Source organism: Neurospora hispaniola, assembly GCF_033458365.1.
Source record: "Neurospora hispaniola strain FGSC 10403 chromosome Unknown B0T23scaffold_1, whole genome shotgun sequence".
Lineage (NCBI taxonomy): Eukaryota > Fungi > Ascomycota > Sordariomycetes > Sordariales > Sordariaceae > Neurospora > Neurospora hispaniola.
In genome coordinates this window covers 3,180,066-3,206,643 of record NW_026944406.1, presented here as the reverse complement: position 1 = coordinate 3,206,643, position 26,578 = coordinate 3,180,066, and the positions used below count along the sequence as shown (strand labels likewise).

The window sequence follows — 26,578 nt, the reverse complement described above, 5'->3', positions numbered from 1 at the left end:
GCACACAGGACACAATCAGCACACGCCACGCACCCGCCACGCAAAGTGCAAAGAGCAAGGGCAATCAATGTAAACCCATCCTACCTAACGTTGAGAATAATCCATGGACTGCAGCAAGAAGAAAAGACCGACGGCATGTTTATGCACTGGCATGAAACCCAGTTACATTCTAAGAGATCATCGGATTAGGAATCCCGATCGATACCAGTCGCCAGTGTGCAGCCTGGCGGAAAGGCGGACAGGCAGAGGGTGGTTGTTCTCTTCTGTACGCGGACACTGGGGCAGGCATCCCCTTTACCAATATTTTCTGTTCAAAAGACACTTCGATGTCACCATCTTGGTAAAGGTCTAGCGTTTCGGAATCTGCGGGTGGACACTACCCTGAAGAGGTGTGTCCAGCAAATTCTGAACTAGGTATCTACCTACTTGGGAAACCGGCCGAACCGAACCACGACCAGATCCTCGACGCTATCACAAGGTGAGCCCTCCGGTCTTCAGCTCTACAAGCTTTCTTGGTACACTAGTTACTATTGGAATGAGTGGTGCCTTCTCCCAGGTACTACCGGATTATGGTGTGGGATAAAGGTAAGGCAAACGGTCCAGGCCCTCGTCCATCGTTCGACCAGGCGCTTTTTATTGTACGACTTCTTTTCCTACAAATCCCAAACACGCTTGTTGTGTGTTCCCCTTTCCTCTTGCCGTAACTCATGGATTTCTACCCAAGCTATTAGGGCATAACAAGACATTTGTGTCTGCTTGTCTCGGGTAAGACATGCATCTAGGGGGGAGCTAAGACATCAGATCATGTCCCACTACCTTCTATCACACTTGCGTGTCTGGAAACTTCAAACGATGCTTCTAGACGGTCCTATATTTACTTTTCACATATCTTTCTCCAGCTCGGTCTCACCCTCCCTTACGGGAGTTGGTTGGCAGGTAGAACAGGTAGGTACGTGGACGAGGCTGCGATGACGAACCGCCTCACACGACTCAAGGTCAGTCATGAAGCATGGTTCATGGGCGCCGTAATCTTCAACCCACCCACCCCCTCCGCACTCCGCATTCTGCCCCCTTTACAGACAGTGAGCTCAACACAGTACTCCAACCCCGACCCGCCCCCCACTTTCCGACGGCTGACAATTGCTTGACTGTACCCTCACTTGGTTCTTCCGGAAGACATACGGACCATTGTTGGGGGAAGGGGGTATACACACACGCCTTGCTTGCTGACATGGGGGGCAGTGGGCAAGGGAGAGGATAGACAGTGAAAGACGCGGGCGATGAAAAGGAGATGAGATAATCGCATCTATTCCCATACAGTTATGTAAAGACACTAGGTAGTCAGTAGATCCCCTGTCTTGCCTTGCCTTGCCTTGCCTTGCCTTGCCTCGCCTATACCTACCTCTACCTCAACATACCCAGCCCAGAACTTGAGTCTACATGGCAGCGGCGTGTAGGTTAGGTGAGGCAGGTACGTAGAGGTAGCAAATTCGCACCCCCTGCCACTCCCCTTTCCATGTAGCCATCTCGCATCATGATCACTGCCGATAAAATATACCAAAAAAGTATTCTCTCCCATTGGTTGTAACGATTCCTGTTTACAGGTACTGATGCACTCCTTATATAGGACAGGTACACCCACTTAACTCCCTACGTCTTGACTGGACAACACAGCTTTTGTCGTTCGCTCTTTTTCGTCTGTCCGTAGCATGTGGGGTATGTACACACTGTAGCTGTTTGTCTAGTACTTCTACATAGCAAGGGTCGAGCGAAGGTGCCGGTTAGCACCGAAACGCCATTAACGGTCAAGATGACAGCCGGACGACTCATCACCCTGGGCTTCCCGTACTCTCTACCATGAATCCATGATGCATGTGCGATTCGGCACTGCTCTACTTACACCCCGGAAGCCAGGAAAGAACCCCAACTACGGTACCGTACCTGAATTATTCTTGCTTTGCTTGAATATTCTATGAAGTAGGCTGGCTGGCTGGCTGGCTACCTACCTTGACCGTTGAGGTTTCAGGCTCCGGCTAGAATGAGGAAAGGATGCGGACTTTCTTGGGATGCTGTAGTGGGAGATGCCGCCTTTCCATTTAAACATGAGAAAGATAGGTATCTACAACAAGCAAGACATCACATCCTGCACAGGAGTATACCAGGAGTCTTCGTGGTATAGCATTGACACAGGAGAATGACATATAGGAAGATGTTGACAGAAGGGAACAACAACAACAGCATAAATCACAGACAGTGGTGAAATCATCACATACGACCATATCGACTGAAAACTCGAGATCTCGTCCGTTGAAAAGTCATGGAAGAGTCTCCATGACCCAATATGCTTTGGAACAACTTGACTAACTACCTCTGCCCTGGGGACTCGCAAGCGAACTGCTGGCGAAGACTTGCAGCCATACATACATACCTCTTAGATGACAAAGTGGAAAAGTGACCAAAAGAAGTTGCAAGAGAGTAAAAGGGAACAACAAAAATCGATAGTGTCCAGAAAGGCAACAGTGCAGAGACAAGCAATAACAAAAAACAGAAAGAAAAAAAGAAATTCCCCTCGACCGGAATCGAGCCGGTGACCTTTCGGTATACAATCTAGACAATTACAGCCGAACGTGATATCCAACTACACCACAAGGGGTTTTGAATGTTATGAGTTGCTTACAAACCTTAACACTAAGTATAACATTCTACATGAGCGTTCTATGCTAGGCTTGTTCGTGGTGATCATGATGCTTACGACCTATACAAGCTATTGGTGTGGATCTTGGTAAGGGAGTTAGCAAGGTGCAAGTATCAAATATAAATTGTGGAGACAATTCGAAGAGTACTTTCTGATGGTTGATGGATTCGGTTGCGCTCAGTGACGAATTCCATACCCGCAGGCTTATCCCACAACTACTAGTACCATCTCCACGTCGGTATCATTCAGTTTATGAGTCCGAGTCTGCTGAGGAAATAGGCCCGCTGCACTTTCGACAATTTATCCAGCTTGCGCTACTACTGCGCGGGATCACGAAGTGTGACTTGAACAACTGGTTTGCTGGAGAGAAGTACTCTTCAGGGCATTCACTGTTAAGAGGGGTAAATATGTAAGAACTTCGTTGCACATACAGATGGTACATCTTGGCTTCTGGTCTAGCATTGTGAAGAGAAGGTACAACGGTGTTGACAGGACAGTCGTTCTTAGGTACCTCTCAATCCAGGATGATCTCTACAAGCGGGATCGATGGACACATGAGGTTCAGTTCCCAGCAGGTATTCGAAATTACCCCTTTCGTCTGAGATCGGTGGCGGTGGTCTTTCTACTTGGAGGTCGAGGTAGATGGATGGAACGGAATTCCGGAGCCACCACTCATTTTGACTACAAGAATAACTCAAGGCACTGCAGAGGTAGAGGTAGGTACCTCTATAAGTGAAGTTGACGCGCGTTTCAAAGGAATTAACCTAACTCCAACTTCAGTTGTTGAAGGACCGACCCTGTAAGCCACTGCAGACAACAACAATACATCACCATCGCTATGAACTACCTCTACGTACCTCTACCTAAGTATACCCGAGCGAAAAACTCCGCCTTATCACTAAATCACAACAAGAGAAAAACACTAACACACATTCAAAGGCAAACAAGTCAAAAGTAGAAAAGTCACGCATCACACCTGCCCCTCAGCAACAGTCTTCTCTCTCTCTTCCCCCTCAAGAGTAGCATCCTTCGCGCTATCATCGACATCCAACACCTTTTCCACCTCCTCTTTCTTCAATTCCCCATCACATCCCGCGCCATCTACATTTCCGCCAGCTTCATCACTACCATCGCTCTTCTTATTCTTCTCTTCCTCTGTTGTCTTGCTCTTCCTATTCTTCTTGAGCCCCCTAGTCCACTTACTCTCCCTCTCCTCATTTTTCTTCTTCTTGGTATCCTTCTCATCATCACTACCAGTCTCCCATGGGTTCGGTCTGATAACTTTCAACTTGACCATTTCCCTTTTTCCCTTTTCCCCTTTGACGCCTGCTGCGTCTTTGTCTCCAAGGGTAGCGGCGTCATCCTGATCAACACGATAATAAACCCTCAACCCCACAACCGCCACTGCATTCCACGGATTCTTCTCAAACTCCGCATTTGGATCCACCAGCTCATTCCTAGGCCCGTCTCTACCACGTCCACCATGACGACCACGGGGTTCTCGACCTCTAATGCGCGGGTGCGGTCCCGGGCCGATCGGACCAGGCTGCATTGATTGCGGTGGACCAGGCTGTGGCTGGAGGGGCGGCAATATAGCTTGATTCCGAGAACCTTGATCAAGAAGCCTCCCGTTGCGACGAGCGTCCTCGCGGATGTGCATGTCGAGCTCCCGGTCGGAGATGTCGGAGATGCTGGAAATGCTGTAGGTGTCGTCAGTGTCCGCGGAGGAAGACGATGACTCGGGGAAGCTCTCGTCGACGAAGCGGGGGTCTGGGGGAATCTGATGGTCATCTTCGATGAAAACTTCGCGACGTTGTGGTGGACGTCCACCGTATCGTTGCTGGAAGCGACGGGGTGAGGGCCCCGGGTCTATCGGTGGGTGTCTTGGTGATCTATCTCGTAATTGAGAAAGAGGTCGATGCCGGCGCTGATCCTGAGGATGGGGTGGATGGAAAGGACGAGGAGAAGAAGGCCTCCGTGGTTGAAGAGTGCGTCTTTCGGCTGGGGGACGAAGAGTAGGGCAAGGAGGAGGAGGCTGTCCCTGGTTGTCAACATTATGTGGCTTTTGTCCCTGGCCCTGCTTTATACTATTGTCGCTGACACCGTTTTCCAACATAATCTCTAGCTCCTGCTTCAAGTTGGAGAAAAGGTTGACAGCCGCCCGAAGCTTGTTCTCGATAGCTCTGGTACGATCATCACCTCTTCCACTTTCTCCACACGTTGGACGAGGTGACTGCGAGTGTTGGGAAACATCCTCCAGTGTCTTGTGGATATCCATTGACAGCCCCGGTTGTACTTCGATGGGATCCTGTGCACTTGCTTCATTTGGCTGTTCCGGGAAGGGTTTGTTGTCTTTGGCGGATAATTCACAACCCTGTTGCTGTGTGGGAGCTGATTGTGGCGTCAGTATATCCGTCAAAGGGTCCTCGGGGGCCTTGCAATTCTTTTCAAAAGAATCGGGTAGAACAGGCTCAGGAAAACGGTCTGCTACATCGACCTCAGTAGCACCCGTGCTACTAACGGACGGAGTTGGTTGTCCAGCGTCAGTAGATACCGCAGTATCTACTGCCAGGGGTGCCATACGCTCGCCAGCAGGATGCAATGCCGCATCAAGGCTGAAACCACAATCTTTGCCCTCCTTTCTTTGCTTGCCGAGAGGGTCCCTGGATGTCTCTTCAAGCTGTTTTCCCTCTGCTTCTTCCCGTTTTGCCTTCTTCTTTTCCATCTTCGCCTTCCGTTTCTCCGCCTTTCTCTTCATCCGCTCCTTGTTTTTATCCACTCGACGCTTCTGTCTATGATAGCTTTTCATGCGACTGTAAAAGTTAATCTCCTTTTCCTCTATGATCGCCTTCCGGAGACTTTCGCGTTGCTTGTCTTTTTTCCGCTGTTCGTGTGCCTCGCGAGCTGCTTTCTCTTCGGGACTCTCCTCGATCTTAGCCTTGCTATGCGCCAGGTCATAGGAGAGCCCGATGCGAAGCAGTTTCTCGCGGTGGTGGCGAGCATTGTTCCGCACAACGTCCTCGGTGGGCAGAACCCACTCGTTGCGAGTGGCGTCAATCTTGACGAGAACCAGATATTCGCCAGCGTCCAGATCTAGTTCGACGTTGATGGAGCGGTTCATGCGGGAGGAATGTTGTGTTCGTACCAGGTAATCATCCTCTCCAGCCCGATGTATGCGAAAGTTCAGCTCGAATCTGTACTGGCCCTCCAGCCCACGAAAGTATCGGTCATCTAGTTGGGAGAGAACAATGACCACGGGACCGGGTTTTGCCAGCGTAAAGGCAAACTTGGTGTCATGATATTCCAAGATCCATGGTACGGAAAGTGTTGTCCAGATCGAAGTAACTTTCCAGTCGGGTCCGAAGAGACGTGTTCGATCAAAGGCTTGGAACTTGCGCAAGAAGTCCCTATATGAGATCCAAAATGCACCATCATCTCCGAACCGGTGGCCCAATTTCTGAAGCCACTCAGGTGTCCATTCCTTTGAGCCATCACCTGTACAAGTTTGTTAGCCGCTTCCGCAACGTAAGGCTTCTTGTCTGGACTTACTCCAGGGCCCTGTCCATTCCCCCTTGCCCCATGGGTTCTTCAACAAGAGGAGCCGCTCCCCATCCAAGTCTACCGCTTTCATAACAGAATAGGCATGCTGTTCCATAATACCCTTTCTGTCACCATAGCCACGTCCCCTGCCAAGCTTTGTCAGTGTTTGCATTTACGGAGCAAGTCGGATAACTCACCAAACCCCAGTCGAGCAACCAAAGAGAAATTGCTCATTAACTTTCATGAGCTCCTCTTTCCAGAAATGTTCTTTGTCAAGTATATCCGCAGTATACAGGCCAGAGGTCACACCGCCCGTGAGATCCTCGATGCCCTCGCCAGTGAACCCACCCTCAATAGCTGCATAGTCTCCATGGGCTTTGGCATAAGCTTTCTCGAGTAAAGGCAGCCAAGTCTCGTTGGGATTCTCACACTGCGCAAAGTAGAGTGCGCCGCTATTGGATTGGTATGTCTTCCGGTATGTCTCTTCCGAGTCTGGGCGATCTCTGTCATCCCATAATACGCGTTCCATGTGAAAACGATCCATTGCCTCATCGTAGTCATGCCTGGTGAGGTAGAGCTGTTACGGCCGTGCCTGGTTAGTGATGCTCATCAACCGCACAGGTAGAATGATGCAGAGTTGACGGGTTATCTTACCTTGTCATCGATAATTTCGCTGAACCATTCTCCATCCCGGTGAAAGACAAAGCCGTAGACGCCAATGTCCTGGTCATGAGCCACACAAATCCGTTCGATGAGTCCCGGCTTGTTGCTCATCGTACACAATGCTGCCATGAGCCAACAATCACCGTCCCGGCCCTGCCGCACATCATTTGCGGTGGGACCGTCAATGTAGAACTTTGGATCGTCAAAGATCTCGCCCACTCGCTTGACCGATGCCGGTCGAAACTTGGACCCGGGCATTCGTCCTTGCGGGGAGAGCTGCGAGACTCCATCTCTCTTGTCGATTTTGGTCTTGTTGGTCTTGATTTGGCTCTCCGCTTGAGTGCTCTGATCACGATCACGATCACCATCACCATTATCTCTCCTGCGACGACGGGAATGCGACCGAGGGCGTGGTAGGTGGTTGTAGTCAGAATCCGAGTCGCTGCTGGAGAAATCGATGATGTTTTCATTGCTGAGGGATTCGAGGCAATCGCGCCTACCCGTCTTCAGGTCGTACTCTAGGTCGAAATGCGGGTCTCTGTACTTCTGGTTGACACGACGGCATTCTTGAACGATCTTTTCTACCTTGGCTCTGCAGATAGCCGCGGCCTCTTCGAAAGATGCTTGCGCATTTGTGCCACCTCCCACCTCCTTGGCTGAGTTGCGCTTGGCAAGCCTCTCAGCGTACTCGTTCTTGGGGAGAACCGTGGTGGCTGCAGGATTGGTAAGCCTTCAGGTTCTTCAAATGCCGAGCTGGAAATGGAATGTCAGGTTGAAAATGGCAGGAGTACTTGCGCTTTCCCGGAACTCTCGCGGTAAACTTTGTCCAGAATTCATCGATCTTGCCCTGCGGTGTCCTGTACTTGTGTTGTTGGCCCCAAGCTCCTCCATGGGGTTGATAAACCGTCATCTCTGCCAGGACCGACCTCCCACCTGGATTTGGTGATGGAGATCGCGACATCGTGTGCGTATTGGAATATTCGGCTCTGGCTGAGCGTAAAATTGCAAAAGGTAAACTCGGAAGTTTGAGATCTCACTCTTCCTCAGTAGTCTCTGATTGGCCTGAGTGATTCTTGAAAAGAAAAAAAAAAGAAAAAAAAGAAATAAAAAAAGGACAAAGAAGAAAAGCAAGCGCTAAACAGGCAGCAGCCTCATCAGGCAGGGCAAGCTATATATCTACCACTTGGATTCCAGTCAAATCACCCTCATGCGCGGAGGGGGGCACGACAGAAAGCTGGTATCCAGCCCCGTCCATAGGCCAATAATTGGTCCATGTAAACCTGCGGTTTGAGTAGCACATGGAGCGGGGATAAGCCGCGCTGTTTCTGAATCCCGTTATTTGCTGTGAAGGGGCCTTCGACGTACCCGTGCCTTTCTTCTCGGTCTTCAGCCCTCGGCCCCCGGAACCAACCAACCGGTGGTTGGAAGACTAGAAGGTAGTTTGGAAAAGACATATCCCTAGTTTCATGTTCGGCAACAACCCAACTTGCAAATATGTTATATTATGTTCTTTGTCAATTGCCGACGTGGTGGACGTGACGGAATATATTGCATGCAAGTGACCATAGCGGGAGGAGGACGAACAACTATGAATAACAGATGAAGCCGCCACATCACTATCCGGGTACGAGTGAGACAACGACAACCCTATCCGTGCAACTTTGCAACCGGAAACCGACTGGATAGCACGGTGATAGAAGAATGAAAAGGGAGAGACAAGCATGAGGAAAGCAAGGATGAAAGCTGTGTTGTGTACAGTGGTGATGCAGTCACGGCCGTTTCCTGGACTTACCGAATATCTTGATGCCTGCCGCTGACTGCAGCACGCTCACATAATACAATGTGCCAGGCCTGTGTTGCTCTTAAGCCTCTCTTCTCTGAATGGTGGCCATGTTGACTTGGGCGTTTACCTGCCAGAAAAAGCAACGACGTGTGTCAATTGTCAACGACCTGCAATGCTAGCAATCAGTAGCTGGTAAATCCTCTCTGTGTCGGCACTTGGGTGAGGAGTGTGGCAGGAGTGTGGGCGCCAGAACAGGTAACAGCGGGCTTTCTTGGTGATACCATATGGCCACTTCTACAACTCTGCCAATATTTTATTGGCGGGCTCGCGAGATGGTGTTGAACGGCTCAGCAAAGCCAATGGCGATGCTTGGTGAAGGATGCATAGCTTGTTTGCACAGCTTACTGGGACGCTTTTATAAATGAAGGGTTGGGCCGCCGAAATGACGCAGCAGTCAGCTTGAAGTCATCCATGACTGCCAGAGAAACATTGTTGACGGCGGCTGTGGCCGGCGAGGTGATGCTCAACGTAGTATATCCCCGAATAATCCTCTGTGGCTGTGTGTGCCTCCCTGTATTAACGGATACTCCCACGGCGAATCTGTTTGATTCCAAGAATCAGTGAAAAACTTGGCATCATTGATGTGACTTGAACATCTGGTAATAGCTCGAGGAGACGCAAACCAAGCATGGGTAAAACGTGGAGAATAGAGAAATGGCGTGCCAGGACCGGTCCTAAATATCGCCAGAAAGCTTCAGGTTCTTCCAGACGTTATACGCTGGAGTGGTTCAGTGGTGACAACTGCAATTCAGTGCAGTTGCGGAAAGAGTGATTTTGCGCGAGAGAAATATTGAGATTTTAATGTATAGCGGATATGGGCAGCAGGTACACGTCCCATTCATTGTACAGAAAATTACATGGATCAATCGGTTGGGTGCAGAGTCACTACCGACCCAGTGCCAAGTCACAGCAGGGTGAGCCTATATTATGTAGAGGTAGGCACCAATAACTTGTTGCTCAGAATTCTGACCTAATCCAACCCCCCTTGACCACTATCTCTCACGCATCCCTGAAAACCGAAGAGTATTAAAACAGTAGGAGGTATGAAAGATAAGTAGACAATGACGCCGCTACGTTAATAAATGACCATAGCAGTGCTGGGTAGACGCAGTAAGGCGACATATTGACCGGTGGCAAAAGTGAGCATGTACAAGGATGATGAATCATAGATGCTGTGCTCATTCCCAAAACAAGATGTACTTAAATCAATTACCACACAAGAAACGCGAACTATAGCCCCACCTAACAGCAACTGAGCTGAGCCAACCTTCCCCTTTACTGGAGCGGAGAATACATGTCCACTCAATGCCCGCTTCTCGCGCTCAGATTAGCAAAGGCATCTGGACTATGCCTCCCATTTGTCCATTCCATCCCCAAGGCCATTACGCTTTCCCTGCTGACGTTGTATGCCTTGGGTGCCGCCATGTTTTGCTGTTGTCCCTGAGCCGTTCCACCTGCGCTCATGAATGGGTTTTTGCTTCCCGCCATTTGACTTCCTGCTCCTTGGTTCTGTAGCTGCTGTACCTGGTGTTGTTGTTGTTGTTGCTGCTGTTGTTGTTGTTGCGCCTGCTGCTGCTGCTGCTGCTGTTGAGAATGTCCCTGCGGAGAAAAGGCCCCGTTGGCTGATCCAGCTTGCGCGAAAGGCTGCTGGCCTTGAACCTGAGCCGGGTTCTGCTGTTGCGCCTGGGGCGGTTGAGGGGCAAGCTGTGGATAGTTATACAAAGCCAAAATGGACGCCTTGTCGGGTCGCTGAGGTTGGTATTGTTGCTGATACTGCTGTTGCTGTTGTTGTTGTTGTTGCTGCTGTGGTTGATGTTGCTGTGGCGCATATCCGCCTTGCTGCGTCTGGGGCATCTGAGGCATCTGGAGTACTTGGGAAGTTTGCATTTGCATCTGTCCCTGAGCCTGACCTTGTGCCTGGTACTGTGGTGCGAGCCCGTATTGTTGAGGTACCTGTTGTGGCTGCTGCTGGGGCATTCCACCCATGGCCTGGTTGAAAAAGGGATTGTTTCCTGTCTGTTGCATGTTCAGAGGCATGGCGGCAGGAGCCTGAGCTTGTGCGCCAGCGTAGAAGCTCTGTTGCGACTGCTCAGGTATTTGGGTGAGGGTAGGTGACTGCAACCTTGTTGGTGACTTGGCAAAAGGGTTGTTTGCATAGCTACCAGCGTAACCTGTCGTATTAATGGTCATTGGTTGCTGAATTAGTTGGGACTGGTACTGGGTCTGAGGCTGCTGTTGCTGTTGTTGATTATGGAAGAATGGGTTATAGCCACCTCCGGTAGTTTGCGACGTCAGGGGGAAAGTCTGGCTGCTGGTTAGAGCAATCGATGAATAGTGCTGCTGAGCCGGCCCTGTCATCTGGGGTTGCTGATATCCCGCTGGAAGATTCTGCTGCTGAGTAGCAACGAGTCCACCTGTATGATGAGGGAAAAGCGGCTGAGACGGAGGAGCAAGCGAGAGGTTCTGGAAAGCTTGATCGAAGGCAGACATGGCCTGTTGCTGCTGGGGTTGCTGTTGCTGAGGGACCGTCTGCTGGGGTACGCCAAAGGGATTTGTGGTAGTCATATTATAAGGGTTTCTATTTTGTAGCGTGCCTGTCGATTGAGTGGACAATGGCTGGGGGGGTAGTGGTGCTTGGTCAAGCATATCGAACGGGTTTGTGCTGGCCGGGCTAATCGGTCGTCCGCGAGCCGCGTCCTGGCTGGCTGTCGATGGCGCCAAACTCTGGCTAGAGGTCGTGGGTGTCTGCTTCTTGTTTAGGTTGAGCGGTGTTCGTGCCTCGCTTCCCTCTCCCAGCCTAACCAACGCCTCGATTGTCTTTTCCAAATTTCCGCCGACCCCCTTAAGAACCATGGCATTCCTTTGCTCATCTTTAAAGCCCATATCCCGCAGCTTGGATAGTTTGATCTCGGTTTCGTCGGCGTCGTCGCTCTCGAATCGAACCGTTGCCCCAAAGCCTCCATTGCTCCGAGGGGATGCTGGACTCCGTGGCCCAGGAGAGGCCGACCTGCCCGTATCGTGTTTCTTCTTCGAGCCAAGTGGGAATATGGATGACGCCGACCTCAAGCCAAATCGATTGCCGGTTTTCGGGGGGAGCGGAGGGGGTGTTTCGTCAGATGATGTGCTGCCGGTGTTGTGCTTCTTGGCGCCCGCCAGGGATCGCTGCATGTATTTTTGGCGAATGAACCTCTCCATCGCAGGATCCACCTCGTCGGCGTCGACCGGTATCGGCGGCTTTTTGTTGTCGGGGTTGTATGTCTTGTTGGAGGCAATGTTGCCAACCTTTTTCATGTTCTGAAGCGCGAGAGAAGAGTGAGCGTCCATGCAAAGGGCGGGGGGGGGGGGGAGGGGGAGAGGGAGGAGCATAACGTGGGCATCGCATATGTGCATACCTCGACTTGCTCGTTGGACCAACTATCCATGCTCAATGACTTGACCTTGGAGATGTGGGTGCCCAACTTGCGGTGGATAGTGGCGCACCGCATACACAGGAAGATTCCCAACTGAAGAGCAGAATACTATTAGCAAAGTCGTGCGCGTGGGGGGAGATCATGTGGCTGGACGGAGAATCGGGCACAGAACTGCTGTTGTACGGATCAAGACCACAAGGAGGGGGTAATATGTAGACGTACGCTCCATGATGCCCAAGCTGTGGAGGAAGATGGGTTAGTCGGTCGTCTGAAGCGAAGGGCGGAGGGAATGGGATGAAGCCATCATGGCAGGCAATTGGGGAAACAAACTTGGATTCCGTGCCGAACAGTCGGCACAAACATTGTTGCCGGGAGCTTGGGCGAGTTCGTGGAGCACCTTTTCGTTGCGCGCCTGTTGGCGCTTGCTCATTGTTCCCGACATGTCGCGCGAGGACACGAGACCAGGCGGGACAGTTGGTTCGGACTACCCAATGGGTGGCGCGTAAGGTGTCGGTAGACTGTCCTGTTCCAGAAGGGTTGGATTGTTCGGGCGGGTTGGCGATGGGTGTTGGGAGTCGCGGTAGGTTTGGGCCGGGTCGGTTGGACGGGAATGATGTGGTTTGGATCGCAGAGTGCGAAGATGAGGTGAAGCGTGAAAAGTGTTGTAGGATTACTTGGATGGATGATGGACCCGTCGGATGGAAGGTTGGGACTCGGGAGCGAGCCGCTAAAACCAGCGAGCGTCCAGGCTGGTGGACTGGGTTGACAGGGGTTAGGTTGTGACGCCAATTGGGACCCGGACTGGACTTAGGTTGGAAATAAGGTCGGACGGCCCGGCGGGTACAAGTAGGTATTTGTGTCTCCGTCTACTTGTAGAGACGTAGGAGTGCTAGGACCTAAGTGGACTCGAATGAACGGGCATAGGTGCGTAGAGTGTTAGGGCGGCCCTGGGAAGGGAAGGGTGATGTCAACAACACAGCCAGCTGCTTTTCTGTTCATGACGTTGGAGGTTATCCAGGTCCTTTCCATGTCTCGACCTTTTCGTATACTTGGTACATCTGTCACTCGAAATCACCCAAGACTCACCCTGGCGATCCGCCGAGGTGCTCACGTCCTCTGCTGGGCACCCCTATAAAGCCAAATAATCATGGCTGATCCTCCAACCATTTTCAGTTTAGCACTGCCCGCCAAGGAAGCAAGCAAGAAGAGGGGTTCCATCTCCCTCAAGGTATCATATCCGTCCGTGTTCTGTCTCCAATGTGTAAAGATAAAGAATAAGTGGAATGTCCCCAGCCAAGGGCAGCCCCCTTGCCAGCTGTGATGACCCCTTTTCCCAGAACCCTACCGACGCTAGTATATCCCAGCTACCCGTATTGGCCTTAAAAACCATTGCTGTTGCACCGGATCGCTTGCTGTTGTTTTCCGTTGCCTTGACCAATGGAAAAAAAAGAGAAAGAAAGAAGGTCTGGTCCCTGAGATATGGAAACAACAGCTTATCAGGGTTGAAATCAGGTCTCGTTGTGATGCTGAACGTACTTCGAGGGTTAGGGATATGTGACCCTCCCTCATGTTAGCCAACGGTGCCAGTATGGCTGCCTGTGTGTACAGTTCACTACTGGCTTGTTAATTAATTAGTCTAGTCTTTTGACTACTTACCTACCGTAGGCTGGACAGACGATGTTCTGTGCTCTCATCAGCCTTCTATAAGAGAAAGGGAACTGTCCCTGTTTGAAGCGATATGGGACAATAACAAGGGTTTAGGACGCCACAGGAGCCTCTTATGGGCGTCCTCTTAGGTTCTCTCTGTAATCCTCAAAGCCTTTGAGACTGGAAGACCTAGGAAATTAACCTTACAGCGTCCATCCGATAGAAATGAAGTCAGTAAGGCTTTTGGCTTTTTTGTACCAGACTAATACATAAACCCGGGCTGGAATGTATAGTAAACCACTATTGAAACTGCAGTTTATCACAATAAAAACTAACCCAGACTTCAAACCTACCAGTAACCGACTGACCGTGACTCTTTAAAACACGGTGCGGCAGACGTCTCGCCAATCATGGCGTCGCAGGACACGAATTGTGGTGCATCTACATCATCACCAACGCTTCCACACCCGTAAGACCTGCCTTGCCCGCCTATCGCCCGATAAGTCGGCCCCACTCTCCAGCAATATCTAGGTACCACTTACACATTCACCAAGACACCGGCCAACATGTCAAATCGCCGATTCAAGATATTGCGGATTTCTGCTACGCTCTTGCATCCAACAATGATGACAATGCATGTCCAATCACACGACTTTTAACATTTGCAATCTATATATTCCTAGTCTATGCTCCCGTCGTCATCCCTCTGAAAGCGCCAGCAACTTTTCCTTACCTCAGCTTCCCTGCTTGACGCCAACAATTTTTCCGCTCCTACCCAAACCAGGGAGACCCAGTTCATACGGACGGAACGGAAGTTTCGACCAAAAGTTACGTGGACAACATAAAATGACGAGAACCTCATAACGCCTACGCCCCGCATAACAACATATATCAAGCTTCTCATCGGCTAGGACAACTCAAGAAACTCATCAACTCGACACTCAACTTTCCTCCAAGCAACAACCCTCAACCCCCCCACACTCGCCATGGCCAGATCCTCTTCCGCCCCCGGCTCCGGCTCCTACAACACCACGGACAGCGTCCTCTTTCCCCCACCTCCGCCCTCCGTCATCACCGCCCCCCAAACCCTCCCCGACGCCTCTCTCGAGCCAGCCTCAATCCAATCCATCATCGCCAGCCTCTCCCTTACTGCCTTTGTCGAGGGCGGTTACATGGCCGAAACCGATCGGAACCCGCTCAAGATTCCCTCTCCTTTTCCTCTGTATCCTGCCACCACCTTTTCTTGTTCCGATCCTAACCAGGGTTCTTCAACGGATAATTTCGACCCAAACTCCTACTACCGTCCTGGCTTTGACCCGAAGCTGAGGAATGCTTCAACAACCATTTACTACCTCCTAACGGGAGCCAATGGTGGTGATGGACGACAAGGTGGATCGCCAAAGGGATATCTACACCGGAACAGGGGACGGATCATTCACACGCTGCATCGCGGGAGGGGCAGGTACGTGATCTTGCACGCGGATGAAAAGCCGTGTAGGGTGGAGAGTTTTGTGGTGGGGAAGAATGTGAAAAAGGGAGAGAGGGTGCAGTGGATTGTGGAGGGGGGGAAGTATAAGGGGACTTTTGTTTTGCCTCTAGAGGATGAGGATGGAGGCAAAAGGGATGGGGACGAGGAGATGATTTTTATTTCGGAGACGACGGTGCCGGGATGGGAGGTCTTTGATCATGATTTTTTGGATCGGAAGGGGTTGGAGATGTTGATGGAGGGGGATGAGGAGAAGATTAGGCAGTTGGAGTGGCTGGTTAAGGAGGAGCAGTGAGGAGTGCGGAGTGAGTTTTGGGCGAAGATGGGGAGAGTGTTGGGTGGGCAGACAGACTTTTGGATAATTGAAGTTGGAAGAGAGACGTCTTTGTCTCAGAGTCACTCGTGTTGAATGAAGCCACAGGAATTGATGGATGGTAGCGGTAAACAAATCCGTTGTGAGACCTTTCGTGCTTTCTTTCATCTTGGTGCCTTTTGATATACCTAACTCATGAGATGCCATCCGGTTTTCGGCCCCAGACGACATGGATCTTCATGTATGCATGGACATTTCTGTCGAACATGGAGTTCCGCACGCCCACCAGGTCGACCTGTTGTTTCATGAACCCATATGTCAGTGACAAAGTGCTTCACTGACCTTGACACACTAAATGGACAAGACGGGAAACTCACCTCAACCTGTTCTGTCGTCTTTCCACCGAAACGATGCAATAACCCAACACTTAGCCCACTCAGTCCGCCCGATAGATTCCTCTGCCATAGCATTCCGAGGTGTTTGAGCCGTGGCTCCTTGGCCCATCCACCCACCGGTAATTTCAACACTATCTGCTGCACGTCCACGAACCCAACCTCCTCCAGCCACCTCTTGATATCGTCACCAATGACCAGCTGTCGGTCTGCAGCCCTGGATGCATCGTCCATATCTCGAGCCCATTGCAGCAGCTTGTAGTCGTCTGTCATGCTGCCATCGTCGCAAACAGGGAGCATGTTGAGCTCCTGGCACTCGAGCCACCCGCCCGGCTTTAGGTGGTCAAATGCCCGTTGGACGATCTGAGACTTCATATCTTTCCAGCAACCGAGAGTGTATCGGGTGTGGATGTAATCGAAGTGGTTGGGGGCATATATCCATTCTTCGGATCTGGTTGGGGCCGATTAGTGTTGATGTTCGAAAAGAGTAATTGGACATTTGGTCAACAAGATACTGACGAATCTTCCACAAAAAACCGGACGTTTGGTGGGACGAGATCAGGCTGAACAGGCGAGAGGTCGGTCCCGATAATCTCAGCCTCGGGGAACTCATCGCCCATGTCGATGGCCCATGTGCCCGTACCCGTACCGATGTCCAACACCTTTCTTGGAGGATTTTTGCGGGAGAAGGGGGCAAAGTAGTTGCGACCCTCCATCAACTCCTTAGCAATTTCATATTGATCATCTAGACGCTCAGTTTCGGTAGGGTCATTGGGGTAGTGGTAAGCTATGAGAATGTTTTTTTTTCAGGTCAGCAACTGTTTGGTGCGAGCTGTGCACTGGGTGAATTTGCAATGAAGTCCGAGAATCCCCACAACGAGATGCAAAACTTACACCCCGCGCGATAAGAATGGTACGTTCTCCCAAATTGTTCCTCGTACTTGGAGATGCTCTCTGAAAGAGAAACGGAGTCACTTCAGTTGTAATGCGTTAGAGAGGATAACATGTGAAGATTTGCTGATGACCCCAAGAGACAAGGTCTCATTCATGGGTAATGTAGGGGAGTGAGATGTACTATATGTCACGGCTAGAGCTAGAGAGATCCGACTGCATATAACGAGTGTCAGTTTGTTTGTGTTTGAATCCCAGGAACGTCGGTCCGTCATGATACTAACGTCAACCTCAATTTTTCGTGAAGAGGAGTCTAGGTAAGTCTCAAAGGTGAATTGGAACCCGTTGCAACCACCGTTGTTGCTCGGTAGGAAGTTCATGGTTGTAGGTGGCTACGGGGTTCATAACAATGGATGGATGCTCGACACAACAAGGCTTCAAAGGAAGTGAATCGAAAGGGCAGAAGAAGAGGAGAAGAAGAAGAAGGTAAAACAGAGTTTGCAGGAGCAGAGAAGAAAAGACATGTGTAAATATATGCCACCCTAAAGTCGAAAGGACGACTTTGGGCGGTACCGATTAGGTGGCACACGGTAGACGAAACTAGGAAGGGAAGCAAAGTTTCCGAGAAATTTTGGGAAGCTCGAGGGCGTCCCAGCAATCTGGGTCAACCCTATCGACGGGACCAAGCACCGGGAAGCATCGACGTCCACCGCTTTCCGAGGGTGTTGATGGAGGCGAGTCAAGTGTCTGGGGTGGGAATGGGGTGGAACGGACCCAGCAGTCTGGTGCGTACAAAGGCACGGGAGGCACTGGGGGGGGGGGGGGCATGGAGGGTACCATTCGACGTACTCGGCGTATTCAGTACCAATGGTACCATTGTGCACGAAGCCCAATGAGGCATGAATCCGCGGGATGAAGCGTCTAGAACCATGCAAGAGAAGTTCCCCACGGACTCTTCTCCAGGGCCGGTCTTTTCAGGGCGCTAGACCCCTGGCATCGTGAACCCAGAGAAGAGGTGAGTGTCTGAGGGTGAGAATGGATACATGTCTGGCCTGGCCTCAACGCCGTGCATAGTATCCAGCGAAGGACAGAGACATATCAGATCAGTCCGAGACGAGAGTGAATATAGTGTCAACTGTCTAGGATGGCGCACATTAGAGATGGAGACGGTCCAAGAAGGGCCTCCCAAGTTGTGTCGTCCATTCCGCATTGTTGTCCTCTCCAGCTCATACCCCCCGGGCAGCATATGCCGGCTGTAAGGGAGAAGCATAAATGAAACACATCTGCAGCGGCATTGGTAGGCCTACGATGCATCTTTGTGGGTGGGATGGCTGCGACTTTGTCTGCAAGTCGTGGACAACGTGGTCTGAATAGTTCGAGAGGGTAGGTTGTCTCGCCAAGCGCAAGTTTTCGAACAGTTAGAGGCAGTCATCTATGGTGATACGGGATTTGTTAAATTGGATACTCGCGTTTTCTGAACCTCTTGAGGTGTTTGAAGAGCAAAACAATAAAAGGCATTCGCGAGGGGAAGAAAAGTTGTAGCCGGCATGTCCTGAAATTGAGTGCGGAAAATGCCCCTAGGGACGGGACGGGGCGCTTAGGTGTACCTCTATCGCCGTTATCGATACGGCGGCGCAGGCCAGACACCCTGTCCAATGGAAGGAATGCACATCATTCGCTTGTCCCCTCATCTTCCCCTCCTACCTTGTGAACTGATCATTATCTTCCGCAGTCGTTTTGGCCCTTTACGCATGTTACTGTACATATGTCCTGATCTATACTGATTCGCAAGGGCACAAAGACGTCGGCTCGGACAGATATCATCAGAGCCACCTCGAGAGATCATGATTTTGGTAAATAAGACGCCTGGCAAGCCAAGAACTAACGCATGTGAATGCTGACCATCAGGAATCGCTCATCTCAAAGCACCGCAAATCAGTGAAAGAACCCATCGGTGCATTACCTGGAAGCGGAAAGGTCAGGTACAGTACCTAACTATCTACATCCAAATCCCGGACCACCACTGCATTTTCGTTGGCTCCTCCCCGAAGACAAGGGCCGTTGTTGTTGATCACTCTGGTGGGCAATGGTGGCTCCAACTGGACCCCGACTTTCAATCTTCCACGAACCCGGTCCAGCCTCGAGTTCGCATGTGATAGTGGGTAAACGCCCTACTGGGGAGGAAATATGTCTCCTATCATCGCCTGGATACATGTACAGTAGACAAAAAGGTGATTCAAGAGCACCCTACCCGACCCAGTACTGCGGCACTAGCACCAGGGACCCGAGAAAGCGGAAACCTCTTGCTTCTATGAAGTGTTCGGGTATACCAACTGGCAATGCGGGCTCCCAGTAGACCTGTACAGATAGTTTGGTTTGCCTCTACCTAGACTCACTTTTGGTGAAACCGTGAAATCGATCGGACCAGTCTCAACCCTCTCAAGTGTATCCATGACCGCTGAAAAAAAACATATGCTGAAGAAGGAGGGGGCCACTGGATTGATCACTTGTTCACGAGGCGAAGGTAAGAAAAAGTAGGTACCTAGGTATCGTCATGCTCGCAAGCGGTGACTCAGCGTCGGATTCCATCAAGTCCCTTTGAAAGCCAAGTATTCCTTACGGTATCGGTAGCGTTCAAAATTCGTCCAGCACCATCAAGCCAACATATAAGTAGAGACATCGATGCCATTCATGCACGCCATTGCACCGACAAGCTTGTGCTGAAATTGATTCCAAGCCAATCATCAAACCGGAACGAGCCGACCCATCACCAGGAAATCAAATCGATCATGGCAAGCACACCTCTACCGGATCATATGCAGCCCACCTACGTGGACCAGATCCTCAAGCCACTAGAAAGCAGGATTTCCGAACTCCTCGACGAGTTCTGTCCCGTCAATCAGGGAACCGAGAGGCTGAACGACGTCAAGAAGCTGGTGGTCAACTACACTGTTCTCCAAATCCTCACGCAAACCTTTGACCCCAACCTCTGTGTCACGCCTCGCCCGGAAGACCTGGCTCACGCCGAAGCCTGGGTAGAAAACTACTGCCGCGATTCGTCCATCTACTCTGGCGGCGAGCCACCACAGAACTCGGGCTTCGCCGGCGACGGCAAGGAGTTCTACTCGACACTTACGCACATCTTGGCTGATATCGTGCCCGCTCTCAACTCGCAGGCGCTTTCCTCGCGCTACTACGGATTCGTGACGGGGGGTGTCCACCCCGTGGCGCAGGCTGCTGATAATGTGGTTACGGCACTGGATCAGAATGTCCAGGTTCACATGCCTTCGACTCATTCCATAAGCACCGTTGTGGAGCATCACGCTCTTTCGATGCTCCGCTCGCTCTTGGATTTGGATGGGTTCCATGGAAAAACTTTCACGACTGGAGCAACGGCAAGCAATATCATGGGCCTTGCATGCGGTCGGGAGGCGGTCATCTCTGCAAGGCTGCCCGAATACGCAAAAAAGAGCGGAGGAGTAGGCGAGCTAGGGCTCTTGGCTGCGTGTATGGCGGCGGGCGTAAAGGAAGTACAGGTTTTGACGAGCAAGGGCCACTCATCCCTTTACAAGGCGGCGAGTGTCGTGGGGTTGGGGAGAGCGGCGGTTAGGGATTTGGGGCTCGCGGATGCCCCTTGGTTATTGGACTTGGAAGCCGTGGAGCGGGAATTGAAGCGCGAGGATGTGGCGAACATTATCGTGGTGAGCGCCGGAGAGGTAAACACCGGGCAGTTTGGGACGACTGGCGAAACCATGAAAGAGCTGAGGCAGTTGGCCGATCGATACAAGGCGTGGATCCACGTGGATGGAGGTGAGTTACTGCTAAGCACCCCCTCAGTTGAAGGCTTCCCTACAAGGACGGATAGGGTGAGAGTGATGCTGACGGCGGTGGTAATGTGTAAAAGCATTCGGCATATTTGCTCGCGCTCTTCCCAAGACTGAGAGGTTCGCCAAACTGTTTGAGAGGACTGCTGGCTTGGAGTTGGCGGACAGTATAGCTGCTGATGGTCACAAGTTGCTAAACGTGGTAAGTCTTCGTCGATCACCTTCTCGAGAGTTCTCAACCTTCCAGGGATCTTTACCCAACCCATGTCTAACATCGAGTCTTGATAGCCCTATGATAACGGCATCTTCTTCTGCAGCAGTCCGGAAGTTATGAGCCATGTCTTCCAAAACCCTAACGCGGCATACCTAGCGCCAGTAGCATCAACGTCAAGATCTGGTACCACCACCGACATTCAAAGCCCCTTACACGTAGGCCTTGAAAACTCGCGACGGTTCCGTGCCCTTCCTGTATATGCTCTACTCGTGCATCTCGGCCGCGATAACATGGGCAAAATGCTGGCGAGGATGGTCGACCTAGCGCGAAGAATTGCCGCCTTCATCCGGGACTCGGACAAGTACGATTTGCTGCCCGATGAAACAGCTGATATCGAATGCACGCACGTCATCGTCTTGTTCAAGGCAAAGAATCCCGACCTTAATGAGGCCTTGGTAGGGAAAATCAATGAGACAAGGAGGATGTATGTGAGTCCAACAAAGTGGAATGGCGAGAATGCGGTACGGATTGCTGTAGGAAGTTGGAGGGTTGATGTTGAAGAAGATCTGGCGGCTGTGAAGTTGGTGTTGAACTCGCTATAGCAATCTCTTCCATCTGTTGTGAGCCTTGGTCAATGCGTTAAAATATCCCTCTAAGCAAAAAAGTCAGCGGTTGAGCAGCGTCATAACGGGCAGGTTTGCAAACCTAGTCACTTGACCCTGCTGCTAAAACCGAAGAAAAAAAGAAGGAAGAACAATTATTGGAACGCGAACATTGGACAGCACGAACTATGTATTCACTTTGTTGAGTAGCTCGTGTCTTTTGACGAAGCCCCGACTTTTCCGGGGGTTCTCTCTGATCTGCCCCCCGCCCTGGGCCCTGTCTCCGGGGAAGCTGTGGAACAGTGGAAGCTCTGAAAGCTCCGATATGCGCCAATTGAAGCTTTTTACCAGCGAGATCTTGATATATGCATATCTAGCAGCTACTGGTGGGAGCTAGCGAGGCGTGACGCAGGGGTTGGCAAAAGACGGGAAGGTCGAGGCCACATTGCAGACTGGTTGCCAACACTTTTTTCCCGTTCGTCAGAGTCGCGTCTTGGCAGCCAAGAGGACCCGCACTTTTGTCCCCCCGCCGCTCAGGTCGTCCCCAGTCCGCTGGAGCTTAGGTCGCTCCCTGGCTGAGGCCAGTGTTCGCCGCCTTTGGGACACCTCACGCTTCTAGAATAGATATTTGGCCTTGAATTCCACTTCCCTTCTGCTTCCTCCTTTCTTCGCTTCGTCAAACCCATTTCCTATCTCCTTGCTTCCCCGGTTTCCCCCCAACGTCAATCATCATGGTCAACTTCAGGTGGTGCTCTCTCGCCCTGCTCGCTCTCCGCGCCGTCTCTGTCTTCGCACAAGAAGAGGTGAGCTCAGGTCCCTTCCCAGTTGTGTTCTCGTCGGGAACAGCTACCTCTCGCTAGCTAGTCAGCTAGGTAGTCATGACCGCATCACAGCTTCTCCCCGCTTCCCCGTCATTTCACCTGCTAACCACCAGAGCTTATTACAGACATTCGGCGATGATTCGACTGCGGCTCCCGTCTCGCAGCCCGAGCTGAAGGCCGATATCGAGACTACCTTCCCCGATGCCGACATTTTTGGCGTCAAACTCGTAAACGGCAAGGTCACCAAGGCCCTCATCGATATTACCAACCAGGAGGATGGCCCTATCCAGGTCGCCTTCGTTGGCGGTGCCCTCAAGACCACTCGCCCCCTGCCCGAGGACGCGCCTGTCTACGCCCAGATTGTGCGCAACTTAACCGCCACTCGGTTCCAGATCGAGATTCCGGCTGGCGAGAAGCAGACTCTCCCTTACAACTTTGTCTTGGATATGATGCCCCAGGATGTCGTTGTCGAGCTTCTTGCCGTCGTCACCAACCCCGCCGGCGAGGTTTTTGAGATCCAGCTGCACAACGGCACCGCCAGCATTGTTGAGGCCCCCACCAGCATCTTCGACCCCCAGATGTGAGTGTTCTTAGGCCCTGAACCACAGAAATGACGAACATTGGTACTGACCTACTTCTTCCGTAGCATTTTCCTCTACCTCTTCTTGACCGGTGTCTTCGGCGCTACCCTCTACTTCGTCTACAAGACCTGGATCGAGGCTCTCTTCCCCCAGGCTGTTAAGAAGACCAAGGCCCCTAAGGTCAAGAAGGTCGAAGTTTCCGAGCCCTTGTCTGGTTCCGAGTCGGCCGGTGCCACCTCTGGCGGCGAGAAGAACTTTGACGAGAGCTGGATTCCCTCGCACCATCTCAACCGCCCCGTTGCCCGCCGCGTCAAGAGCGGTGCCAGCGCCAAGGCCAAGAAAGGTGGTGATCAATGAACGGGGGGACTGCAACAACCTTCTTTGCAGTTTTCGCGTAAACACACCCTTTATAGACATCTAATTACATTGGATCGATCCTGTTCTCTTTATGTCTTTATATACCGGGAGCTGGTGGTTATGTGAACCGCCAGCAGGCAGCTCCCTTCCTGCCAAAATTTTGTAAGATTGGTCTAGTGCTGGGCTCAACATTTCGGCGGGACACAGGAAGCTGGTGATACGATGAGAGATGGGATCTTGCGAGCCGAAATTCTTCTGAAGTTGAAACAGCGAAGCGCTGCAAGCAGTACACCAGCTCATAACGGAGTCAAGGGGAAAACGCAGAGATTTGTACCACATAACGCAACGACGATGAGATATGAAATGGCTATTTATTAGGTATACATGGGCCGACTGATGTGATTACGGCACCGGAGGTACAACCAATTATGATGATCTCATCGCGCATGTTCGAACTGTTATCGATGGCAGAAACAGGAGGAGCGAAGACAAAGTGAAGGCGAAAGGAAGGAACAACGTTGTGTATTGGAAAAATATGAGAAAGTACGAGACAGGTTCATGTCTTGGGGAAGAACCGGACCCATGCAAAGACACCAAGCGCTGTGATGCGATTTGATGGATATAACCGCTGTGCTTTCAAACAAATGTTAAGGCTATACAAAAGCCTAGTATAATTAGGCGAAGATCATGGCATGCAAACGCTCTCGTGCTCGCAACGAACAATATGACATGGGTGTTCATCTTCGAATTACCCCAGAACGGGGACCAAGGTTCCCGGTTCCAACCTGCCCGGAAAGGGGTTGTTGTTGAGGGGACGGGACAAGGAAGGGACGCGCCCATGAGGAAGGGTCCAGGCCAGGTCGCGTCAAGTGACAGCACACGCTTTTGGCTGGGCCAGCCCGCTCCTGCTCCTGCGGCACCACCTGGACCCCGTCCAAAATAAATCAAAACAAAAATCATTTCTTTTTCCTATAACCAAAAAACCACCCAGCCTTCCTTCTCCTCCATCAGAACTTGACGAATACACCCAATATTCGTTGCAACCGGATCGTGGCCATTTTTGCCGATTTTTTTTTGTTTTCGGTAAGTGCGCGTGCTGCTTTTCGCATTTGCACCTTATTTTCCTCATCCACGACCTCCACCCTGCGCAGTCGGCAGGTTTATTTTCATTTGCTTTGCTGACGCTCCTTTCACGTTGCATCACCCAAAACTAACTGTTTGAAGAGGAAACAGCAAGAAGAACTTTCGAGTAGATCGCAATTGCATTCATATCTACTTCAATTAATATGGCGCCCACCAAGCCCCAATCTGAGGAGCAGCCCGTCAAGCGCGGCCGCGGCCGTCCCCCCAAGGACCCGTCTGAGAGGAAGACCGTACCCAAGCCTTCTGGTCGCCCCCGGGGTAGGCCCAAGGGCAGCGGTGGTGTGAAGAAGGCCCCTCAGAAGACTGCTACCAGCACCGTCTCTCGCCGCGGACGTCCTCCCAAGTCTGCAGCCACCCCCGTTGCCGCCAAGGCGAAGGCTGGTGCGCCTAAGGCCACCCCCTCTTCCACGGGCAGAGGCCGTGGTCGTCCTCGCAAGTCCGATGTCAGCGAGGCTGCCACTCCCAACTCCAAGAAGGCTACCCCCAAGAAGGGCGGACCTGGCAGACGTGGCCGCCCCCCCAAGGCTGCGACCGAGCAGTCTGCTGAGGAGGAAGATGGCGAGGAGGCTGTCGCCAACGAGGAGGATGCGGATGAGGCCGACAAGGTTGCCTCTGATGCTGCCTCTGACGTCGACGAGGCCGCAAGTGAGTAAAAGTAGCCACTTTTCGGCTCTCAATCTGAACTCTTATCACGGTTTCCGGCGAGTCTTCATCTTTCCCATTCGCGCTGCGCTGTGTCATTCTTGTTTTCTTTAGATACCAAGACCAAAATACCTATCCTTTTTCATATTTCTTTCACTCCTATCTCATGTCTCCATAGGGTCATGCCGTGCCATGCCCTTCTCCTCATACTTCACCGAAAACCCAGAGTGCTAGCGAGCGAATGCCTCTCTGACTTTTCCGACTTCATTTCAGGCGACGAGAACAACAACTTCAAGGATGCGTTTGGTGACGTAGATATGACCTTGAATGGCTTGGACCCTAGTGACATCGAAGCAACTGGTGAAGAGGTTCGTATGAGCACTAGCAACCCACAAGGCAGCTTTTCACTCAATGGCATCCTGTAAGAAACATCCTGTTGCACGACCCCTTTGTGACTAACCGCCACTTGAAGGACATCCCCATTGATAGCGCTTAGTGGTCGACTTTGGGCAATGAGTCCAGAGAAGAAGAACAAACAGAAGGAATAGTGGAGGAGTCGGAGGAAGAAATTTTGGACTGCATAGTGGTTGCCCTGAGCTCGGATCCTCCAGAACCACCGTGGTCGTCTCAATCTCTATTTTTACCACCAGGGACTCCGGAACCACCATCGCGTACAAAGCAAGAGCACGAACAAGAGCAAGATCATTTTCCGTCATCATCATTTTCATCATCTTTTTGCGATTATTCAGCACCTTCATCACCGTCACCACGAACAAGACCAGCACCAGACGAAAGCGATCAAGAAGGCGAACAAGCAGAGCAGGACCATGTCAAACCAGTGCCTCAACCATCACCGTCCCTATTTGTTGACCAGCCAGCATCATCGCCGAAGCAGGACACTATGGCAAATACCGGCTTCAAACGAAGGAGTAGGGACGATGGATTAGAAAGCGCAGGCTTAGGGTGTGTTGTTAGTTGACAATGGATTCGAGTTCGAGCCTACTGAGCGTATGCATTCTGCGTTGCTTTTTCATGTCATTCCTGTCGAGGTCCCTCGGATTAGGCCGTTCAGGCAGGTGCTAGCGAAATTTTCTCGTTTCAGTCTGCATAAACCTCGAGTTGCATTCTTGCCGTGGCGTTCGCCATGGCTGAAGAACCTCAAGTTTGATGCATCTCTGATCCATCCCACGTATGCTATTTCTACCCAAACCTGTACTGCCATTGATAATTCATGATGGGTCCGTATACCCAGGCAGGTCATCGAAACGAACGACAATTGCCCCGAGACACATCACTGCTTTCGAAGAAAACTCCGCGCCAGTTCCATGTTTGAAACCCCGTTTCGCTTTGCCTAATTGTTCCGTCCATTTTGCCTATCCATCCAAATAGAATGCGTGACTTCCTGACCTAGCTCCACCGCCACCCCTTCCGATAGCCCGAAAATAGAAAAAAGAAGCAAAAAAAAAAAAAAAAAGAAAAAAAAAGGCGTTAACCCCATTGTCAGTCCTTGTGCC

The 26,578-nt window shown here is 51.4% G+C and overlaps 7 protein-coding genes and 1 non-coding gene across 8 annotated transcripts; 4 read left to right on the top strand and 4 right to left on the bottom strand.

Moving 5' to 3' along the window:
- Window positions 1-2,564: 2,564 nt before the first annotated feature.
- Window positions 2,565-2,653, bottom strand: B0T23DRAFT_t18. The gene has a single exon. It is a non-coding gene; the product is annotated as a tRNA-Tyr (tRNA).
- A 785-nt stretch (window positions 2,654-3,438) lies between these two features.
- Window positions 3,439-7,960, bottom strand: B0T23DRAFT_349792 (uncharacterized protein). Its single transcript, XM_062836043.1, has 5 exons — window positions 7,694-7,960; window positions 6,890-7,611; window positions 6,433-6,812; window positions 6,245-6,381; window positions 3,439-6,190 (listed from the first exon to the last, which is right to left on the bottom strand). Exons 1-5 carry the CDS (start codon window positions 7,857-7,859, stop codon window positions 3,666-3,668), a joined length of 3,930 nt encoding a protein of 1,309 aa, XP_062697151.1. The 5' UTR covers window positions 7,860-7,960; the 3' UTR covers window positions 3,439-3,665.
- A 1,700-nt stretch (window positions 7,961-9,660) lies between these two features.
- On the bottom strand, window positions 9,661-13,022 carry B0T23DRAFT_18863 (uncharacterized protein). The gene is made up of 4 exons (XM_062833185.1): window positions 12,482-13,022; window positions 12,374-12,390; window positions 12,134-12,244; window positions 9,661-12,035 (listed from the first exon to the last, which is right to left on the bottom strand). The coding sequence occupies exons 1-4, from the start codon at window positions 12,591-12,593 to the stop codon at window positions 10,044-10,046; spliced, it is 2,232 nt and encodes a 743-aa protein (XP_062697150.1). The 5' UTR covers window positions 12,594-13,022; the 3' UTR covers window positions 9,661-10,043.
- Window positions 13,023-14,666: 1,644 nt separating this feature from the next.
- Window positions 14,667-15,684, top strand: B0T23DRAFT_18826 (RmlC-like cupin domain-containing protein). The gene has a single exon (XM_062833176.1). The coding sequence runs from the start codon at window positions 14,785-14,787 to the stop codon at window positions 15,577-15,579; it is 795 nt and encodes a 264-aa protein (XP_062697149.1). The 5' UTR covers window positions 14,667-14,784; the 3' UTR covers window positions 15,580-15,684.
- A 36-nt stretch (window positions 15,685-15,720) lies between these two features.
- On the bottom strand, window positions 15,721-17,656 carry B0T23DRAFT_370059 (S-adenosyl-L-methionine-dependent methyltransferase). Its single transcript, XM_062836569.1, has 6 exons — window positions 17,165-17,656; window positions 17,065-17,096; window positions 16,884-16,963; window positions 16,509-16,776; window positions 15,975-16,440; window positions 15,721-15,892 (listed from the first exon to the last, which is right to left on the bottom strand). The coding sequence occupies exons 1-6, from the start codon at window positions 17,258-17,260 to the stop codon at window positions 15,791-15,793; spliced, it is 1,044 nt and encodes a 347-aa protein (XP_062697148.1). The 5' UTR covers window positions 17,261-17,656; the 3' UTR covers window positions 15,721-15,790.
- Window positions 17,657-19,669: 2,013 nt separating this feature from the next.
- B0T23DRAFT_308047 (pyridoxal phosphate-dependent transferase) lies at window positions 19,670-21,497 on the top strand (the record flags this gene model as incomplete). Its single annotated transcript, XM_062834457.1, has 4 exons — window positions 19,670-20,690; window positions 20,785-20,906; window positions 20,993-21,406; window positions 21,456-21,497. 4 exons carry the CDS (start codon window positions 19,670-19,672, stop codon window positions 21,495-21,497), a joined length of 1,599 nt encoding a protein of 532 aa, XP_062697147.1.
- Window positions 21,498-21,879: 382 nt separating this feature from the next.
- Window positions 21,880-23,390, top strand: B0T23DRAFT_18643 (uncharacterized protein). Its single transcript, XM_062833148.1, has 3 exons — window positions 21,880-22,323; window positions 22,467-22,921; window positions 22,988-23,390. Exons 1-3 carry the CDS (start codon window positions 22,252-22,254, stop codon window positions 23,277-23,279), a joined length of 819 nt encoding a protein of 272 aa, XP_062697146.1. The 5' UTR covers window positions 21,880-22,251; the 3' UTR covers window positions 23,280-23,390.
- Window positions 23,391-24,319: 929 nt separating this feature from the next.
- On the top strand, window positions 24,320-25,853 carry B0T23DRAFT_18698 (uncharacterized protein). The gene is made up of 4 exons (XM_062833153.1): window positions 24,320-24,362; window positions 24,513-25,067; window positions 25,338-25,485; window positions 25,561-25,853. Exons 2-4 carry the CDS (start codon window positions 24,566-24,568, stop codon window positions 25,610-25,612), a joined length of 702 nt encoding a protein of 233 aa, XP_062697145.1. The 5' UTR covers window positions 24,320-24,362; window positions 24,513-24,565; the 3' UTR covers window positions 25,613-25,853.
- The last annotated feature ends 725 nt before the right edge of the window (window positions 25,854-26,578 follow it).

What these genes read in the sequence shown, in the direction of transcription:
- B0T23DRAFT_18698 (XM_062833153.1), top strand. Translation starts at nt 24,566, where the DNA reads ATGGCGCCCACCAAGCCCCAATCTGAGGAGCAGCCCGTCAAGCGCGGC. An exon ending in TGACGTCGACGAGGCCGCAA is followed by an intron (nt 25,068 to 25,337) that starts GTGAGTAAAAGT and finishes ACTTCATTTCAG; the next exon opens with GCGACGAGAACAACAACTTC. An exon ending in TTTTCACTCAATGGCATCCT is followed by an intron (nt 25,486 to 25,560) that starts GTAAGAAACATC and finishes GATAGCGCTTAG; the next exon opens with TGGTCGACTTTGGGCAATGA.
- B0T23DRAFT_18826 (XM_062833176.1), top strand. Translation starts at nt 14,785, where the DNA reads ATGGCCAGATCCTCTTCCGCCCCCGGCTCCGGCTCCTACAACACCACG.
- B0T23DRAFT_18643 (XM_062833148.1), top strand. Translation starts at nt 22,252, where the DNA reads ATGGTCAACTTCAGGTGGTGCTCTCTCGCCCTGCTCGCTCTCCGCGCC. An exon ending in CTGTCTTCGCACAAGAAGAG is followed by an intron (nt 22,324 to 22,466) that starts GTGAGCTCAGGT and finishes AGCTTATTACAG; the next exon opens with ACATTCGGCGATGATTCGAC. An exon ending in AGCATCTTCGACCCCCAGAT is followed by an intron (nt 22,922 to 22,987) that starts GTGAGTGTTCTT and finishes CTTCTTCCGTAG; the next exon opens with CATTTTCCTCTACCTCTTCT.
- B0T23DRAFT_370059 (XM_062836569.1), bottom strand. Translation starts at nt 17,260, where the DNA reads ATGAACTTCCTACCGAGCAACAACGGTGGTTGCAACGGGTTCCAATTC. An exon ending in CACGAAAAATTGAGGTTGAC is followed by an intron (nt 17,097 to 17,164) that starts GTTAGTATCATG and finishes CGTTATATGCAG; the next exon opens with TCGGATCTCTCTAGCTCTAG. An exon ending in CGGTTTTTTGTGGAAGATTC is followed by an intron (nt 16,441 to 16,508) that starts GTCAGTATCTTG and finishes GGCCCCAACCAG; the next exon opens with ATCCGAAGAATGGATATATG.
- B0T23DRAFT_349792 (XM_062836043.1), bottom strand. Translation starts at nt 7,859, where the DNA reads ATGTCGCGATCTCCATCACCAAATCCAGGTGGGAGGTCGGTCCTGGCA. An exon ending in GGTTGCTCGACTGGGGTTTG is followed by an intron (nt 6,382 to 6,432) that starts GTGAGTTATCCG and finishes AAAGCTTGGCAG; the next exon opens with GGGACGTGGCTATGGTGACA. An exon ending in GGAATGGACAGGGCCCTGGA is followed by an intron (nt 6,191 to 6,244) that starts GTAAGTCCAGAC and finishes AAACTTGTACAG; the next exon opens with GTGATGGCTCAAAGGAATGG.
- B0T23DRAFT_18863 (XM_062833185.1), bottom strand. Translation starts at nt 12,593, where the DNA reads ATGTCGGGAACAATGAGCAAGCGCCAACAGGCGCGCAACGAAAAGGTG. An exon ending in GGTCCAACGAGCAAGTCGAG is followed by an intron (nt 12,036 to 12,133) that starts GTATGCACATAT and finishes CTCGCGCTTCAG; the next exon opens with AACATGAAAAAGGTTGGCAA.